This window comes from Enoplosus armatus, chromosome 4, assembly GCF_043641665.1.
Source record: "Enoplosus armatus isolate fEnoArm2 chromosome 4, fEnoArm2.hap1, whole genome shotgun sequence".
NCBI classification, from domain to species: Eukaryota; Metazoa; Chordata; class Actinopteri; order Centrarchiformes; family Enoplosidae; genus Enoplosus; species Enoplosus armatus.
The window spans coordinates 14,736,603-14,756,667 of record NC_092183.1 but is presented as its reverse complement, the minus strand read 5'-3'; the positions used below and the strand labels follow the sequence as shown (position 1 = coordinate 14,756,667).

General features: G+C 41.7%; 3 protein-coding genes across 3 annotated transcripts; all 3 read right to left on the bottom strand.

Moving 5' to 3' along the window:
* Nucleotides 1-5,639: 5,639 nt before the first annotated feature.
* Nucleotides 5,640-6,311, bottom strand: cldn26 (claudin 26). The gene has a single exon (XM_070905122.1). It carries the CDS (start codon nucleotides 6,294-6,296, stop codon nucleotides 5,640-5,642), a length of 657 nt encoding a protein of 218 aa, XP_070761223.1. The 5' UTR covers nucleotides 6,297-6,311.
* A 1,708-nt stretch (nucleotides 6,312-8,019) lies between these two features.
* lztr1 (leucine zipper like post translational regulator 1) lies at nucleotides 8,020-15,021 on the bottom strand. Its single transcript, XM_070904416.1, is given in 19 exon segments — nucleotides 8,020-8,900; nucleotides 9,343-9,423; nucleotides 9,555-9,660; nucleotides 10,113-10,262; nucleotides 10,527-10,810; nucleotides 11,002-11,171; nucleotides 11,279-11,468; nucleotides 11,842-11,937; nucleotides 12,065-12,157; nucleotides 12,242-12,352; nucleotides 12,692-12,893; nucleotides 12,986-13,125; nucleotides 13,230-13,287; nucleotides 13,373-13,448; nucleotides 13,790-13,903; nucleotides 14,000-14,079; nucleotides 14,172-14,228; nucleotides 14,318-14,380; nucleotides 14,486-15,021. Coding segments are annotated over 19 exon segments (2,367 nt in total). The 5' UTR covers nucleotides 14,665-15,021; the 3' UTR covers nucleotides 8,020-8,783.
* Nucleotides 15,022-18,282: 3,261 nt separating this feature from the next.
* Nucleotides 18,283-19,757, bottom strand: gal3st1a (galactose-3-O-sulfotransferase 1a). The gene is made up of 2 exons (XM_070905038.1): nucleotides 19,630-19,757; nucleotides 18,283-19,432 (listed from the first exon to the last, which is right to left on the bottom strand). Exons 1-2 carry the CDS (start codon nucleotides 19,755-19,757, stop codon nucleotides 18,283-18,285), a joined length of 1,278 nt encoding a protein of 425 aa, XP_070761139.1.
* Nucleotides 19,758-20,065: the final 308 nt, after the last annotated feature.

Here is a 20,065-nt window from a genome sequence, read left to right as displayed (position 1 = left end):
TCAGATTTGTCTTTGGGGAGTCTAAAACAAGCTCCACCTCGACCACCTCAACATGCTACTTACGCATTGATGCGTCCGTATTAGCAATATAATAATATAATGATCAGAACCAGAACCTTTTGATACAGTACATTTTGGAGTATATTTTTCTATTGTTGAGTTGGTACTTTTTCTTAAGTAAATGATCTAAATACTTCTTTCACCATTGTTAGTTTGAGACATATCTCCCTGAACAAGTTGTTGTACAAAAATAGATTAAGGAAAATGATGATTTTTGGCTCTAATATCAAGTCAGATTTTCCAAATTGAGCATCTCCCACTCCTGCATTATGCTTCCACATCTCTGTGCCAAGCACCTACATTCTCCTGCATTCAGTTAACAGCCATGCAAACACAGCAGAGCCTTTGATGTTGTGTGTTTCACTAAATACAGAGAGCAACATATCAAATCCCCTCTTAAAGGGAGATGAAGACTTCTCTCTCACATGTTGCCACTTTAATAATTTGTCACCACTGAAATTTGGATGAACAACAAATTGGACCGCAAAGAGCTGCCATGCTGGAGTTCCAGCAAGCCCAAGATATTTTGTGCAAAAACTAAAGTAGGTTAAGCAGATTTGGTCCTCACAACATATGACGCAGATCCCGCTCGCTCACTGTTGGGCCTGTCCCCAAGCAGTGCTAATAATCCTGCCTGCAAACAAGCTGTCAGTTTCACTCACTTCCCTACAAATGTAATACCTGTTACAGGAATGTTGGAGGGGAGAATTAGCAGAATGCAGCTCCGGGTTGGTGGCGAGGAGGCCGATCTATTAACTATGAGTGTGAGTGAAAAAAAGCAGGAATGTTGAGCACCAAAGTGCCTGTGCTCTGACGGACACATCCATCATTCAAAAGTGGACCGTCAAAAATAAACTTGTTCTCTAACAGTTTATAACAACTCTACAAAGATTAACACACCGAGCGAGGGCACTCAATAAAAAGGGACATCAGTCTCTGCAGAGATACAGTAAATATCCTATATTCCTCCCAGCCAATAACCAACCTGATCCTCATTATTAAACATCAGCAGCAGAGGAGCAGATGCTGTAATATTCCTATGTGGTTAAAAAAAAGTGGCCATTTAATTAGTTTCTGTTAATTACATGTCACTTTACAACGCTCCCTAGGCCATGGACTTACAGCAGCACCTAATAAAAGAAGAGCTGCTAGTTCATTGACCTCCAACAATCCAAACTGGTGGTCTTTGTTTTATTCAAACACTTGCTTGGCAGGTATGTTAGCCTGTAGTTAACGATTAGGGCTCTCTGATCTTCAGCTGATAAAGGACTCAGAGCTCGGCACTCTTAATATTTGACCACACCTCTTTCCCTCGCTCACAGTTTGCACGTTCTCCTGGTTTGTGAAATACAAGATAAGCCCAAGGAATCATCCCCTGATTGCGTAAACTAACTGCTGAGCCAAAGTGCTCTCTCACCAGGCTCTTTAGAGGTTATCTATTCTGTTTACCATCAGCTTAAGGAAGCATTCAATGTAAGAGACAAGAGGGTGAAATTGTTAGGGGTTTTAAACTTTTTAGCATTTCTGCATTTCTCTTATTTTGATTGTTGTTATTTTTGATTGTGCGAGGGGGACATGTTTCAGGCCATGTTTGAAGTCAACTGAGTCAACAGGGTGTCTCCCAAAATGCCAAGAAGCTTTTGATTGACTTCTATTTACTCCATTGCCTACGTGTCTTAACTATAAAAGAATAAAGAGTGGATTACAGTTAAACACAATCCCCATTAAGAAGCTCAAGTTCGGGACACAATCAGACATTGTGAGCAAGTTCATTCACACCATTCTTGACCAAGTTTGTACGAATGTTTATTTTGTTTGTGGTTATGAACATGTTACAGGCAAGATCAGGAGAGCTGACGACAGCTTCATGAGGTCCCAAACAGAATCTAACGTTTGCATATTCTGTGTATAAGAATAATAGAATATAATGTCTAAAGTCTGACCCATGTTTTTGCCATTAGCAGGCAACACAGGTCATACAGTTAAGCTTTTAAAGGAATTCAAAGACAAACCTTTAGTGTTTAGGGTAATAGAAAGACGCCACGTGGCTCAAGAAAACAAAGATTATACCGTCATTCAGCATTGTTTACTGTGGCACTCAAAGAAGTTCATCAAGGAGAAAAATGTTGCCTTACTTTCTTTTTCTTCTTTAAAAAGTTGAAAACTTCTGTATTAATTCTGTACATCATATTCGTCCGTAAAAGCTAAAGTTGGTTATCAATGGCACTACCGACACTTCTATCAGGTCATTTTGCTGCTGTTTTGAGCGTTAACATCTCCATGATGTCATGGAAAACTAGAATTGGGGTTTATAGAGGGGTGTACACCCCCACAGAGGAGCTGTGCTTCAATATAACAATTCTGCTATTGACCAGTTCCTCAGCATGCACACACACAAACACACACACACATAAGTGGCTATCAAAACCAATAGAAACGAATAGAGTGTGGGGTGTACTGTGTGAGTTACTGATGTTAAAAACTTAATCATCCCTGTAGATATTTGATCTGCTCTTATTCTACAGAGTGTGTAGCAGAAGTGATCCATAAATTCAAATAAACTCTGAACTGTAGCTCTGTGTTTCTGGTATTGTGATTCCAGTTTTATATACTGCACCACGGTACATGGTTCCCCAGGGAACCTGAGAGCAAACAACTTCAACACGAGTACTGCTGTGTGCATATATACACCAACGCAGGTGAAATCCACTTGAAGGAATAAGTCTGATTACACACAGAGCATCACATAAACACATCATATTAGGAAGTAATAAAACAGAGCTACATTTCCCTGACTGTAAAAGGAATAAATCAGCTTACCAGTGTGCATGGAGCAGGTGCACTAAGATCCTGTCAAACTCCCTGGTGCTCAGCTTCCCCTGCGGAGCACGGCAGCATATTAGCACATGAGTCTCCTAACAATCCTGTCCCTCTCCGGGATTGGCTCTGTCCACTGGAGTATTCCCAGTCTGTGTGTCCCTCTGTACCCTCCTCCGCTCTTCTCTTCTGCCTCTTGATGCAGCAGAGGCTGTAGTGAGTGTGTAAGAGTGTGTGTGTGTGTGTGTGTGTGTGTGTGTGTGTGTGTGTGTGTGTGTGCTCTCTGCCCCTCGCAGAGCCCCCCTCCAGCAGCAGACTGAGCAGACTGGTCGTGGGAGTTGCTCTCTTTCCCTGGCCGAGCCTGCAAATGCAGCACGGAGGACCTTTGCCAGTTTTTCAGCTGTATGCAGTATTGATGGAGTTGCTGAGGGGATGCTAACACAGCATGAATTCTTACCGTTCCCTGCTCTCGTCCTCCCACCCCTCCTCTCTCTTCCCTAAACACACACACACACACACACACACACACACACACACACACTTTCTCTCCTAGAGGCTGCTTGCTTTTCTGTTCAGATCCTTTCAGCCTCGCCCTCAGATGTCAAAGACCTGACTTGCCAGTTAAGCCTGATCAAAGACTTGCTGCCCTCCCCACTAGTGTGCTGCCTGGTCTGACTGCCCACTTATCACACTGCCTCCTTACTGTGCTGCATGCCGGTGCTGCTGCAGGAGTATCAGCTATTGTTCAAACTTACCGGTGTGACATTTATTGTATTTATTAAGAAAATAGTCTTCAGACTGCCGCTCAGTATTAACACTTGAACAGCTCTTACAGTATGTGTGTGCCACACGTCTTTCAGTGTGTGCAGCAGAGGGAGAAAGAGTGAAAGTGCAGTTGGTGCAGTAAATCCCACTTTCAGTCAGGGGGATAGGGTGGAGCAGGATTAAAAAGGTATACTGAGTCTTATAGAAATGAGCTCCCAAGATATTTCCACTGTGTGGGGGGGTGCTGTGCCTCCCCTTTAAATGACTGTTGGGTCAAGGTCATTCACCTAATAATCTCAGATTCATTTCTATGGAAACGATGACAGTGTTGGGGATCAGCGTGTATTAACAGCACTTAACATTGTGTTCAGATTGTGTCCAAATGCAAAAGATAAAAGAGATTTCCATTGTGTCTCTACTGTGTGCTGACAGCTGACACGTGCACATGTGCTCCAGTGTCAGTATGTTTGTGTTGCTCTCTGCGTGTGTTCAAGCACTTGTAAAAGCATGTTTGAGTGGAAGCCAGGGGTGGGCGGCGTGCACATGTGCAACAAGATGACCGATCAGGCCTCTCATCACCGATACATCACTCGGTTTAATAGAATTATGTGGGGGGGGCTCTCTTCTGCATGGGCCAGAGAGAGCTGCAGCATCCAAAAACCCAGATTAAGAGAGGCGAGAGATGTGGATGAATCATTCATAGGCTAAAATATCAAATCACAGCCTGCCAAAATATTAATGTCAGCTGTTATTAGGGTAGATTCAACCTGACAAAACAGAGTGTCGATCAAACAAACGGGCATGTTAAACACGACGTAGACACAGCTTGGTGTGATGCAAACTGATCTCAATCATTTATTCTGGATCATTTTGAGATTTGTTGTGACATCCAAGAAACTGACAAAACATGTCCAAGTCAGTTCTAATCATCACAATGTACAGCAGTGTCCCAAAGCCAAACAGTGTATTAAGGGCTAAGAGGTGGTGCCAAGTCCCTCCCCAAAACGAAATGTAACACAGAAGAGCTGCAGCACTGGAATGCAACTATTCACTCCTGCCCTGTCAGTGGGCTCAGAGACCCTGAGCACCACAAACATTTTCATGCTTGTCCTGTTAGTAAAATACTGATCGGTGGATTGGGCTGGAGAGTGTACTTAGTGTACTGCTATATGTCTTTATGTGCTTTTTTTCTGAGGACTTTGCATTAAGGTTGCTGTTGTTTTTGCTATATTTTAAACTAAATCTGGTACTCATGACGATACTTTCTTCATCTACTGTAGCACATCTACTGAAGCTACAATGGTGAAAGTCTGTCCAAAATGTAGTCAAACTTTTTACTTCAAAATCACCTCTAAAATCAAAATCAACAGAAAGAAATCTGAAAAGAGTTTTTTATATATGAAAAAAATGTGTTTTCTGTGTTTCTCATCTGACGTACGTCTCATCTCAGTACTCCTTAAATTAAAAGACCAGTCAATCAAGTTGGGAGTCACTGGCCTGATAATCAGACTTAACTGGTCTGAAATACATTGACATTGCACCGCAGTAGATGTAAAAGCAAAAGCTTCACAGATTTTAACTAAAAATCAAGAGGTTATTTTTGAGTTACCATTATTCTCTCAGGTAAGTCTACTCTTATTCTAAGGAAAGGTTGCTTGTCCACTGGTGAATAAAGACTTCCTATCCTATTCATCTGGACACAGTAGACTTTCAAGTAATAAAAACTGCTGCAGCTGCTTATTATCTCACATTACTTTAATAGTTTGTGAAAACTCGATGAGGACAGTCTCTCTATTTACCAGAAAGGTGTTTGAGACCTTCAGTAACAATTTGACCTAAAAACGAACAAATAAAACACAAACAGCTGTGTACCTTCATGTAACTTCAGTCAGAAATGTTATTCTTGTCATTGTCACACAAATAGAGCTACTGAAGTATTTCACAAGTCCACAAGCTGACAGGCCTCTATTTGATGTACATGAATGTGCAGATGAAATCTATAACACCTCCGTCTTCAGGTAGTGCTTTGTCCTGTGCTTCACCTGCGGGCTGTTTGGCACACTTGGTGGCCTCTGGTCGAAGTCCCCCATGCACACAGCGACAAAGAAGAGCGTCCCTCCGATGACCAGAGCCAAACCTCCAAACCATCCAGAGAACATGGCCTCTCCGTACTCCCAGCGTGGCATCACATCAGGAAAACCCTCATCCCAGAAGTCCACCACGGTTGTATAGGCCACAAAAGAGACAGGAGCCAGAGTGGTGAGCCCCGACACGCAGGACAGCACCCCGCTGAGGATGAGGAACCGTCTCTTTAGACCAGGCTGCCTCACACACACCTCAACCCCCTCCAGTCCTGGGAAGGCAGCCAGCAGAGCTAAACCTCCAGTGCCTAGAGACACTGACATGAGCACCCTGGAGATCTGCAGGTCCATCGGCAGTCCCAGGATGGACTCATAGGCCTTACACTGAACCCCCACCTCCTCGGTGTAGAGGCAGGTGTGCCACAGTCCCGAGTACCAGTTCTCCATCTCGTTCAGGTCAGAGTTCATCGTCTTCCACAGTGGAAGGAAGGTGGTAATCAGAGAAGTGACCAAACCCCCAAATGTCACAAAGAGTGCAGTCCTTTGCATAATTTTAGTTGTTAGAAAAACCATCTTCTGCCTCTGCACGTACACACTCTGGGCTGTGATTCCTGTGCAGCTCTATGTAACAGACTGGATCCAGAGTGGCTCGGTAGCCCGTCCCACCTGCTGAGGTAGCAGGACCAACCCGGCCAGCCCTCTTACTCAGCCTCCTTTATAAAATGCACCTGATAAGTGGAAGATAATCCGGGACTGTGGTATGACAACAGACATACTGTTTTGTGTCAGTGCTCAATATCATCGCAGTGAACAATGAACTCTGTTTTAAGATGAAACCAGATATGTCCAGTGGGATTCTAGGTTGTGTGTGTGTGCGCACAAGTGGACTTCAATGAATGAAACATGAGCAAGTTGGGCATGGGGGGCTACCCCAGGCATGACCATAATGGCCTGTTTCTGCAGGGCTGTGAAATTCAGTCCATCTTTTAAAGTTGTAATGATTTTAGATTAATTGTTTTACTGACGTCACTGATGAGACATGGTCATTATTTCAGTTAAGACATTTACACTCTAAGGAAATCAAAGGAGGAGTTTTAGATTTGCCAAGCGTCTCAAGTATCTGGACCATGAATAGCACTTTGTCCTCACTGCAACGGTACTTACAACAGAGTCCAAAAGAGTCCAACACTTTGTGAATTCCACTGAGGGTCTTTACAGATCTTGCAGTACAACTGGCAGCTAATTCAACCAAGTGCCTCAACATTTAGGTCAACCTTTCTTCTTCAAAAAAACAGTAAAAAAAAAGCCTCAATCTTTCCCAAAATGTTCTTTCAATCTGTCCATTTTATTCAAGTCACACTTTACGTAGTTTGTGTTTAGGGTTGGCCTCACTGTCTTGACTACTGTAAAAGTATTTTGAATAAGTTGTAAGATGTTGCAATTTATACAATAGAATGAATGTATTAAATTTTAATTTAGCTCACTTGAGTAAATTAAAATCTTTGCAAGTGCAAAACCTTGCAGAAGCTGAAGGAATTCACTCTCTCAAACAATGTGGAGCATTGTCTGACCTTATCATCCACAGATCTGTGGAAACTGAAACCCCTGAAGGACGTGGCTAATTTGATGAAAGGTCAAGGATTACCCTTCAGCTTTTTCCACAGTGTATAGGTGACAGTGGCTTTAGTTTAGGGCAGGGGTTTGTGTAAGAATTTCAGATTTGTGCAAGTATTCAATATAAAAATATATGTGAATACTCCTGTCATCAAGACTTGAGACATTTTAAATCCAAACTATCATAAATATCACAAAGCAGGGATGACGGCTGGACTACTGAGCGGGCCACAGCATTTAAATGAAACTGCCCAACAAGCCAGTACGGTCAGCCATGGTTCCACTGTAGTTTAGCCTGAGCAGATACAATGTAGATACACAGTTGAGTCAAGACGCCATGTATGTGCTCTTTGCTTACGTAGCTTAAAGGGAAGTTAAGTGTTTCCTGTCAGAAAGTCCAGTAGATTTATGACGACACAGCCTGACACCCAATGACCGGTCAAAACATGATTACTGGGCTTCAATAGGGATGCTCACCCAACCTTCTGCACATTTTACTTTTTATTGATTGACTGCCAAATGATAGTAAAATCTTCAATTATATAATGAGGTAGTTTACTCAAAACAGACAGCTAAATTGACATTGGGAACTCTAAAAAATTAGAGTTTTGTGTGGATATCAAGTTCAGCCTCCACAAAAAGTACAAGACACTTAGTACATGATTAATTTTGAATGAGAAGATTTATTAAGGCTTTAAATACATGAAACCCATGTGGGTAAATATTTAATAACAGCATACTGATGTCACTAAATACACATTGCTATATTGTATGGATAAAGACAGCTTGTCTGTTAGTAACGGTAAGAGTTGATTAGTATTACAAAGATGTGTGCCAATGACAAGAACAGTAAACAAAACAAACAGACATACATTCTAATTATTTTCATATAATGATCTTGATTCCTTACAACATTTAATCCAGGCTTGTTAACTGTGTCAGAATACAAGTGATGAATACAGATTTATAGATAAATAATCCTTTTGATAGTAGACTTTGATTAAGTATCTGAGCAGATAACTTATAACAAGACAGCTGAGGGCAACACCTGAACATTTCTATAGTATGGATTATTACAGTCCACTGCATATCTATTTAAAAAAATGCAGCAGCAATACTGAGCAGAATAAAACCTTGCAGACATTTTCATCTGTGTAATCAAAATAAATAAATTACTAAACATAAAAAGGGACTTTTAAACCATTTAACAATTGTAACTGAGAATCTGGTTTCTTCACTGATTTTACTCCTCATTGAGAAGCAGAGTGAGAACTATTTGATACTGCACGGAATAAAAGGCATCTACTGTATGGGGCTCGAGACATGCGGGGTCCAACATAAAGAAAAGTACTGCGTGTTGGGGAGAAGGGAATGACTAAGAAGGAGGTGGAGCAGAGGTGTATGGCTTCTGTGAGAGGAGAAAAGAGCCCGGTTCTCGCCGCCATCCTAAATGTCGGAGCCCATCTCAGCACACTGTTTGTCTGATATGTGTGTAGCTAGAGACTCAATGATGTCCAACAGCAGCAGCTGGCTGAGAGACCGCAGGTTGGGGAGCTTGGATACCTTTGGGAGGGGAGGAGAGCAAAAATTGAAAAGAAATGAGCCATAAATTAAGACAAGACAATGAGTCAAACAGAGCAAAATGAGGAATAAGCTGCACTTGATTGCTCATGCGTGAAAAATGAAGATAAACAGAAAGAAGCTTAACAGAAACAGTAACAACAGCTAACACTCCACTGAAGGAGGGTGAGAATTGAGTGCTTCGCTGTGTCTTTGAATAACAAACAATAATCAGAGTGGCACTATGACCCTCATCGTTATGTGATGAGGTGCTTGTACAGCCGGCCGGGCTGTAAACAGTCTCCTCTCTACGCAGAAGATGGAAGGTGATCCACTAGGAGGCCAAAGGTGCCAGTCTCCCGCAAAGAAGACGGGCCTACGGGGTTAGCTCAGCTGCAGAGAGTGGGCAGCAAACCCCCAGGGCTCCGGATACAAGCCCACCCACCTTGATGAACTGGTGGACAATAATGTGCAGGCAGTGCTTCTTCATGTCCAGAGCCTGGGTCTTATCAGCCGCCTCCAGAATCTGAAGGGGGGAAATATTGAGGGAGAAGCGAGTGAGGAAATAATTAATGCGGCATAAAAAGAAATCTTCAAGTATGGAACAACATTGTCAAATTAGGTCACTGCTCCCCCCCAGGGTAAAAACATAAATACCTGCAAGACATTCTCCACAGTGACGTTCATCTCCAGATTCTGCTTACAGTAAGCCTGCAGCCTGTTGTTTGAAAACCCGTAGTAATATGGTGCAGCAAACAGATAGCTGTTTGTCACACGTCAAGAAAGTGAACACTTTATGCGAGTTAGACAGTAGAGTATTTGCTCATTACATACAACTTTAACACTGGACATATACACAGCAAAAGACGATTATGATGCCAATGAAATAACTAAATGCTATATTTTGTTCCTTGCACGGTACACCACAATGGCTGGAAAAAGTTCATTACGATGCAGTTCCAATAATGGCCACAAGGTGCCAATGTAGTTTTTATGGCATTATTTCACCTTCATAATAGCCATGTCAAATCCTTACTTAACCATTTACAAAAGGCATACCTAAATACATCTATCTCAAGATGCATACCTAAATATAACTTGTTTTTAATCTGATGCCTAAACCCAAACTTCTGGTTTGGTGAGCCACTCACAGCACTTCAAGACTTCAAGACTCTAGTGAATGAATATAAAGCAGTCTGAGTTTGAGAAGGATACAGGGAATCCTCTGGAGGCATGTTGACGTCGCCATAGTAGATATAACGCAGCATGGACTCAAAGGCCTGCTTACTTGGAACCATCTCACCGATGGAGATATTAACCTGACCGTCCTCGGGCATGAAGGAGCGGAACATCGCCTCAAAGTAACTGAAGAGTAAAAATGTAAACGTTAAAGTGTCAGACATATTACTAAGCTGAAATGGACAACGATGTCTCTAAGCACAATGCTAAGAAATTTTGATCACTTCTAAAGAAATTATTTTGACAGTAAGAGGCAGCTTTAATTCCATTCAATTCCAAATAAAAAGGACCTTTGAGCTCACTATCATTACACAAAAAGTCAGGGGTCTGATATCTTGCTCCAGCTGCTGTATGTGCACAAGCAGACCACTAAACCTGTGTTGTCTCTACCTGGATCGGGCTGCCAGTATGGCTTTGTGAGCAGGCCGCGGGTGTCCGTCTAATAGCAGGACAATGTCACAGAACTCCAGGCCGCCTCCCTCCAGGTAAGCCTTCATGTCCTGCACCAGGGACGTCCCAATGTCCACAGGCTGGTCTGAGTACAACCTGGGAGGAGGCTGCTGCTTTCGTCGCACTATCTCCACAATCAGTGGGGTGGACAGATGTTCAAACTCCTTCGTCATGATCACCTGGTTGAAGTGCGACTCCTTCACCACAAAATTAAGGCAATGTTCCTAGAAGAAGACATAATTTGTCAGCATGAATGTTACTACTATTATTATTACTAATACTTCTCTTTCCTCAGCATCTCTGTTCTCAAAGTATAAAATGTATTTTAACACCCTGAACTTCAACCACTGAGTGGCAGTAAAAACGATATTTGCAGCTGGTGTTAAGTTAATCTTAAACAGTTATCCAGAAGTACCTTGAGCTGATCCAGTTGCAGCTTGTTGGCATTTTCACAAACACTGAGAACGTTCTGCAGGTCGACAGATGCCTCAATGTACTGCACACACAGCTGCTCCAGGCGGGAAAGCTTAAAACTAAGGGCCAGTTTGTATACATCCATGATTAGAAGAACATCCTGGACATGACCTATGGAGACAAGCAAGGACAGGACAAATGATCAGTTTTTCTTCTCTCTCTTGGGGATTACAGTTACAATCTAAAGACTGACAGGGCAACCATGAGGAGAGCGATACCTCTGCGTGGGTACTGGATCTTGTCCGTGTAGAGGAACTGCATTAAGACTTCAAAAGGCTGGGCCTCTGCTTCCCTGATGGATACCTCGAGCATTGGCTGTGTGCCAGATGGTCTGTTGCCTGCTGGGATATCCCTCGGCCCTCCAAATGTCCCTTCGTCACTTTCCTCACTGCTCTCCTGTTTAGCCTTCTGCACACAAAGACAGCAGATTATTTAATCCTAACAGTTCATTTGGATTGAACTCTTCTGCTTTCTGCCAGTTCAACCTTATTTCAGTTTGTGGCTGTTTGACATTTGAATGATGGTACAGGAGATGGGAGTCATGTCAATATAATATCAGATATGATATCGGAGTAGAGAGATGATGAGTAAAGATTGATGATTATTTTGAATGTGTTTTCCTGGTCTTCCAGTAGTGTGATGGTTGAGTAAAATGAACTACAACTGCCTCTGTCTGATTGTACTTATCAAATGTTTCATATGTATAAATATATTCAGACAATCACAGATTGTCTTCCCTCGTCTCAGAGGAAATTAAGTGTACTTGCTGCAGGGCTCTGACCTGTCGCTGCCTATCCCAAGCCTGCAGGATTTTCTTCCGCAGCCACCGACATCTTGCAGTCACTATGGCAATATGCCCCAAGACTCTCTGCTCCCTCTGTAAACAGCACAAGGAGTCAAACAGATGGAAAAATCATCTTAGTTGGATAATGTGAAAGTCACCATGTAATTTTAATCAGCAGTTCAGAGGCATTGCCTCCCAGTATCACATGCCGAAAACCCACCTCGCCCAAAATAAACTCCACATCACAGAACTGACGATTCTCCCACAGTTTGCCATAGTCCTCATGGAGAGTACACTTTGGGTAGCAGGAGAACTGCAAGAACAGGAAAGGCTTTTGACCACAGTGTTTTAGATGAAGTGCTTGTTTATTTCAACAATGAATTTGTTTGACACTAACCTGGAATCTGTACATCTCCCCACTGCGCACATTGTTGTCCACAGTTCCTCCAAAGATGTACATGGCATCTTGAATCACAGCAGCAGCATGAAAGAGTCTCCCACTGGGCATCTGAGGAGGCAAAATTCAGCTTTTGAACTTAAAGTGTAAAGAGATTGTTGAAAAGCATTGCTTCAAAATGTGTAGTTATGGATTCATTAACAAAAGTGTTTACATGCAGGTCCAGGGTGGCACTAAAGGAGCACCCATACTATTATGTACTTATGCTTCAGCTAGATTCACAAAGTTACTGCAGTTACACAAAACAAGGACTAGTACAGTTGGGGTGGTAAGTAAGGACCAACATGTTCTTGTTTTACAATTCAGCTTGTAGACAAAACACATTTGTGGTTGAATGTGATATCATTCAACCACTTGACACAGTTCTTTGTAAATCCATTTGGTTCATACCTCACTGTCCAGGCTGGGGTGAATCACTTCCCAGGTCTGAGAGTCCACATCGTAGCAGTGCAGTTCGTTGGGCAGAGTGTTGTCAGCAGCACCACCAAATACGTACAGGTGGCGGTCAAAGGCAACCATAGTGTGGCCATAACGTCTCTGGGGAGGCGGAGGGGAGCCCCGCAGTAAGTGTTCAGTCGGGATGCGTGTCCACCTGAGAAGATGGAGTAACGATGAGTCCCAGGTAACGCTGGCAACTACAGGATGAGTGACTGAGGCTTAGGCCCAAGCAAAGGATGTACTCACATGTGGCCCTTGAACTCAAACTGGAAGAGGTTGTTGGTGATCTTGGCTCCACTCTGACCAGAAAACACAAACATCTTGTCCCTGCATACAGCTACAGGGAAGTTGCAGCAAGACGGAGGAATCTCACCACTCTGATCGATCTGATGGACACAGAGGCAGAGACAGAGATGTTAACACATACAGTACAGTGTCGGTGTGCATCCTACTCTCAATGTTCTTCTGGTTATACTATATTGAAACTGACCTCCTCCCAACACGCATGTTCTCTATCTTGCAGACTGATGGTCCACATGTCATTCAGCCTGCACATGGGGAAAATATCTGTCAATACTATATGCAAAAAACAATGTGTCAACTGTGATAGAAGCAAAACAAAGTCAAACATGCCTGGCATTCCCGTCATAGCCAGCAAATATCCACAGTTTATCATTATAGACTGTGGCCCCATGTGCAGACCTAGCCACTGGCAAGCTGAAACAGAGACAAAGGACAGCAAGATTGAATTATGATGTCTTATTGGCTGAATTTTCAGTTTTTACAGATTTACACCAAAATAAACCAAACCAAACTAACAATAGGTTAGTTTAAGCTGATTTCCACATAGATTTTATGCCCCCACACAACCAAAAATAGTTGCATTTCCAGGTGTAAGAAGACACAATTAAAAATCTTGCAATGACTACTGCTCACAATATGCTTCAATTATAAAAACTGAAAAATAGACACATGGAGAGAAAACACATTTGAAACAACTGATATATAAATCTATCCTCGACACACAACTTAAACATCTTTAAAAAATACATTACCTGCCCTCTACTTTCCATTCAGTCCACTGCCCTGTTGCAAACTTGTACTCAAAAAGGTCATTTTTGTTTTTCAGGTTTGAGTTTGAGTAGATGTCTCCAGTGTAGCCCCCTGAAAAAGTCAAGCATTTAAGCGTCAATGTCACCTGAGTTTAAAACGTGTAGAATGAACAAGTGATTATGAAGAACACAAGTTTAAAGAGGTTACCAAAGACAAACATGCTGCTGCCATAGACAACAGCTGAATGGTGATATCTGGGAGCAGGTGGAGTTCCAGTGGTGAAGGCTCTGTAGTGAATATCATACACAGGCAATAAACCATGTTGCACAGCATGTATTTCTTGTATTTACTCATTTATGGTGCATTGGTGTACTCTTACCGACACCATGAGCAATCCTTCACATCAAAGCGGAGCAAGTCATTCAACATGTTTTTCCTATTAGGTGACACAAAACACAAATGCATACGATGTAGTAGACAGTAAGTATAAATGAAAAATGCCGGTCACTGTCCAGTACTACTCACCCATTGTCTCCCCCAAACACGTAAATGGCATCCCTGTATGCCACAACTGTATGCTTACTGCGCCTAAATAGAGCAAATGAATTTCAGGGTGAAGGAGAGACTGTAAATGTGCAGACTTTGGCAGTGAAGTCAGATGAAGCTGCACCTACTCATCTGTCAACATGTTACCTTGCACCAACAAACTCATCACATGGAGGGAGTCTTCTCCAACGATGAACAGTCTCAAAAGGGCCGAAATTAAGCGTCAAATATTCCACGCTGTCGGAGCAACTGTGGTCGAAATCAACACTCGGGGCCACTTTGGTTGATTTACAGGACATTGTTGCTAAGTCATCCAGCTGAATCATGTCTCAGGGCCACTCATCTGCGGGGACATCCGCAGTTAAGGCCATCGTTAATGTCAGTCCTCCAGCGTGAGAGCTAAGCACGGGTATTACCTGTGTAGATAAAACTATAGTCCGCTTTATTTACGTTAGAGGATTATTGTCTTTCGGCTAACAATTAGCTACTAGCGATGCTAAAAACTGACATTAGCCGCATAGCTAGCCCTGGCTAGCTAGCTAGCTTTGTGCCACTGCTAAGCTGCAAAACAAGCAACAGCTCTACAGTTACATCGACTGAAAAGTTAACGGACAGCAATTAATGTTACACTAAAATATCTGCTGTATCCGGTTCAATACTTCAGTCGGTGTGTATAGTAAGTGAATGAGGTCGCGGGAAGTCATTAGCCACAAAAACTAACGTTAAACTAGCAAAACAAGAGTGCTGTCATTAAAGAGCACGGTCGGCCAACCACGCCCCCGAGTGCGATGAGTACTTCACTTCCTGTAAGATAAAAAAAAATAAAACAAAAGGACATTTAACCTCAAATGCATGTATCCCTCATAGGCTGTGTATAAATTATATATTGTCAGAATAACAGTTTAAAATGTTACAAGGCATTAAAGGGTCATGAAGTTACCATTTTCCATTAAGCCATCAGGTCAGCAGTTATAAATGTTTTTTTCCTCATTTTTTAATAAACTAGCCAATCAGAAAACTTGAGCTATCTGAAATTGAAATCACTAACAAAGGGTTTTTACAATAATCTATCAAGTCTGCAGGTGTACATTTTTTATAGCTATTAGTTAATACTCTTCAGCTCTATATATCAGTAGAATCAGATACAGAATCAGCTTCTTCTTCTTCTTTTTTTCACTCAAAATATCTGCATGTCCCTGATGAGGTTAACTTTCTGTCTCCCTCTCCAAGCACACAAATTTTCTCCAAAAAAGTGAGCAACCACTGTTGTTACTGAGCTCACTAAAGCTCTGTCATCTCACACTGCAGACATTGTATTTTATCTAATTTCTGTTTCCATAGTGTTACTGTTATCTCTTTCATTTCCATGCACCACCTGAATGTCAACAGACCTTATACACAGCAGATACTTTGACCTGCCATGGTAAGAACAGCGCAGGTGTAACTAATAACACCATATAGGAAATAAGTTGAACTTAGCCTTTGTTAACGTTATTAGTTTCACCTGTGTTCTTCCTGCTATGACAAAATATCTGCTGTAAAAAAGGCACAACAAACTAAACAAAACTGCAGTCAGGACGCACAGATATTTGCATGAGGCACCATTTGCATATGCCTTTTTCACAGAAAACATTTGGACGGGTGTAAATAATAGAATTAATGATGACTGCTACACTGTCATGGCTTACTGGGTCACTTGAATACAACAGAGCCATCATTGATGTTATTAGTAAAACCTGTCCGCTGTGTTTTTAAACCTGTTTTCATTGCTGGCACATGGCCATTGACTGCACACACCTTCTTGGTATTTATATGAATGACTTGGCTCAATCAAGCAGGCCATATCATGCTATAGATAACACTGAAATCCAATTTGTCTCCTAAAGTTATACTATTCTTTTAGAGTTGCTCATTGAACAGGCCCTGTCTGAAAGTGCAGGATCAAACTACTGTGTTGTAGTATGTCATTTTGATATACCAATGAATAATATAATACAAGAATATAATATTTCTTTGTATCCCAACAGTATTTCATTGCTTTTTATAAGAAATACTCAACCCTCCTTGGACTTTTTCATGTTTTATTTTTACAACAGTAATTAATTAATGGGTCAGCAGGTCCCCGCTAATCCGTCTTTGCCACTTTGGTGTATTATCTGCATCCCAGACTAATTTTAACAGGACAATCCTCTTATATTTGTTCATTCCCAGTGGCCCTTGCCAACACTGGTTTACTTACTCGAGAACTGCTCGTTTATTTTGGTCCATAATTTCAATATGAGATATTTCATCAACCTATTCAAAGATGTTGGGATGTCATATACGTTCATACGCAATAAACCAGGAACAACCTTGTTTCTTATTACACATACAGTAATAAGGATGAAACAAGCAGTCACAGATAGAGAGGCAGCTGTCAATTGTATGAAACAGACAGGACATTTAATGCATGCAATATTACATGTCATTTTCACTTTATTTGGAGGATAAACAGATGATCATACATTGCCAGGAAAAATGGGGAGGTATATGGAGGACAATATCAGTAAATTACAGATAAATGAATCAATAACTGGACCCATTAATACATACAAAACACGATAAATTAAATATTAAATGCATAGACATACATGATAAATACATATATAGGTGAATGGACACAAATTGAAAAATAAATGAATGATGCAGGGCATTAACAGGAAAAAAATCTATATATCTAATTAATTTCCTTTATTCCTGCATGATTACGAGACTGTGTAAACACATGTAGGTGGTGTTTAACACTGTTAGTCATTGTCATAGTGCCTAAATCTAGATATGATTTACCTTACTTGGCTGACAATGAATTTTATTTTGGCTCATAATGTAACAAAGTCCCACCACACCATCAATGTGCCTGCCAAAACACCTGGCAAGGGCGAATGCTATTAGGATTAATATTGTGATATCAGGAGAAAATGGAGAATTGGCTACAACTACAGCAAAGTGCCCTGGAGAAGCAAACATGTTATATCATATAGCAGAAAACTCAACATATAATATATATTACATGCTATAAAAACTGACAAGGACATTATATTTATTCTTGATTGCAAAGTGCTGTACTCACTTCTTAATTAATTGATTTCTTTGCAGATTATTTATCAGACCTTTTTCATGACATTGTGACATGTCACTGCGGGAAAAGCAGATAATGATGGCTACATTTGATTTAGATGTAGCAGTTCTGAGGTCTTGGAACAGAGAGATCATTAATGTTATTAGTTGCACCCTAGCTGTCTCTTTTATGCAAAGTGAAAATGTTTGTATTAGCTAAGTCATTAAAGCTATTAAGCTAAGAAATTCTTGCTGATTTTGTCCTCCATAGACTGTTAAGTGGGATGTAATACTTACATTCACTATCTTCATCTGTATTTTAACCCTTAGTGGGGTTTCATTCTCTTAGAACTGATGTTAAGTTTCAACTTTGGGGGATGGACATCAAAGAGTTTGACAATATTTATCTCAAAGTGAAGTACCATTCTTTCCTTGTCATCAAACATTAAACATTTGGCAGGGATGGCAACATTTTTGCCTTTATTCCATTAAAGGGCTCCATTAGAACAAGCTCACATCTGAGAGTAAGAACATTTAAATTTCTGAAAATTGACTCACAAACATAGAGAACAATACTAGGCCTCATCTGCATGCAGTAAACAGGTTCAGTACTTGTAGATTGTGAGGTCTACTATATTTTTCTCAAGCACCAATTGGATATATTACAGCGCACAATCATGTGAAATGCAAACAAGTCAGTGTGGATAGATTTCAAGAAAAGAAGACAGGTCGTAAGATTGAAATGTGACAGAAACTTTTAACCTTTCACTCTGTCAGCCACATATTTCAGATTCCTCTCTAAATACAGTCTGTCAGAGTAGAATTGGCCCCTCTTCTCACATGCCAAGTCACCAGTTGATGATATCTCGGACATGGCCCCACAGCTTGGTGATCCACAGGTTAACCCCGAGCTCTGTTAAGTACTGGAGCTCTGGCATCAACATCTTACGGCACAACTTCCGATGTGCCTTGTCCACATTCTTCTTCAGGTTATAGCCCATGATGGACTTCTCTCCGATGGGCTGCCAGGGCTGCATGGCTGTCTCTTGGATGCTGCCAGCTTCTACAGCTCGCCCCCCCTCAATGCAGATTGATGCCATCTCCGCGTTCCTTCTCCTGAGCTCTGCCACATCCTCAGCCATCCGCCGACGTCCATATGTATCTATTTTCTTCCAGAAAGTCTGGTTGAAATGCTGGTATAGTTTCCAGTCAATAGCATTCCACTCAAGAGCCCTGGCCCTCAGCTCAGGGGTCAGTTTAGACACAGTGGATCCCTTGCGAGCGTTGAGCTTGAAGAACAGCAAGTCATCCATCTCCCAGCAGAGGGCATCCTTGAGCAGGATGAGTGATTCCTCAAAGTGTTCCACCAACATGACCAGCTGAAAACGGTCAATGATGAATTTTATTCCCTCTTCTACCCGTGGATCATCCAGCTCCAGAGTGTTCTCCTGTCCAAAGTCGAAGAACAGCAGATTCTTGAGGTAGAAAGAGTTGAAGCCCTCTGGATCAAAGTAGTAAAGGGGGTCACGTAGAAACTCAGTCAGCTTGTCGTCACCTGGTATCTTCCAGGTGAAAGGCACCAGCCGGCCAAAGTAGTGGAAGGATGACTCAAAAAGCTCTGCAGGGTCTCGCAGAATGGTGATGTAGGAAGTGTCCATAGGTAGCAACTTGGCCACCTCGGGTGCATTGAAGCGCATGTGATTACAGATGACATTGAAGCACATTCCAGGTTTGTAGTCTTTAACCTGGGACCGCTGGAAAAGAGATGGATAGAAGAAGTCATTTCTGCTGTCAGGGAAGGCAAATTTGAGCCGGTGCTTCTCTCCAAAGCGGAAAAGGATGTTGAGGAAGGTGCTGCTGGCTGTTTTGTGGGTCTTCATGAACATGATATCCACTTTAGGAGTGCAGGTCTGGCCAGTGGTTTGTTGTGAGCTGTTTGTGGCTGGTTTGGGGTGGAGCTGGGTTGGACGGTGGGCACAGGAGTAAGGCACTGGAACCCTACAGAGAGAAAAACAAGGAAAACAATCAAATGATAAATGTGCAGATAATGCTGATGAAATGTACTCCCAGTTTAATCTCATACAAAGTCTTTACTTGAGAAGCTGGAACCAGAAAAATAGTTGAGATTTGATATAATGTATGTTTTGCATTATATTTTCTACCGAACACATGTACATCAGTGGGATGAGTCTTACTCAGGCAGACTGAAGTGGATCTGTGGAGTGGAGAGGCAGTAAAGCAGGATCATGCAGCTGGTCAGGAGGGTACCCAGGACCAGGCCTTTGCACATGGACCTCCACTGCCTCCCTTGCTTGCCAGTCATGGTCCAGCAGAATCAAGGGTTACCTTAAAAACACAGAACATCACCTTCATTATCATGAATGAAGATTTTTTTTGAAAGTGTAACAGAAAAATATTGGAATAAGATTAACATTGTGAATTCTATTATGCAATGGTGCAGAAATAACACTGACCGAAAGGAAAGGAAATAATTAGAGTTTTGGTTGTATGTGATGCTGTCATGCATCCAATTATTTTGGTAAAACAACTTAAAGTGATCCACCAGTAGCAGCTCCGAAAACTGTATTTTTTTAATAATTAAAGGTGCTCAAAAATATTTACCCACAGGAA

Excerpts from the sequence above, each read along its gene's own strand:
- cldn26 (XM_070905122.1), bottom strand. The coding sequence starts at position 6,296 with ATGGTTTTTCTAACAACTAAAATTATGCAAAGGACTGCACTCTTTGTG.
- gal3st1a (XM_070905038.1), bottom strand. The coding sequence starts at position 19,757 with ATGACTGGCAAGCAAGGGAGGCAGTGGAGGTCCATGTGCAAAGGCCTG. Across the intron at positions 19,433-19,629 it reads ATCCACTTCAGTCTGCCTGA|GGTTCCAGTGCCTTACTCCT; the intron begins GTAAGACTCATC and ends TTCTCTCTGTAG.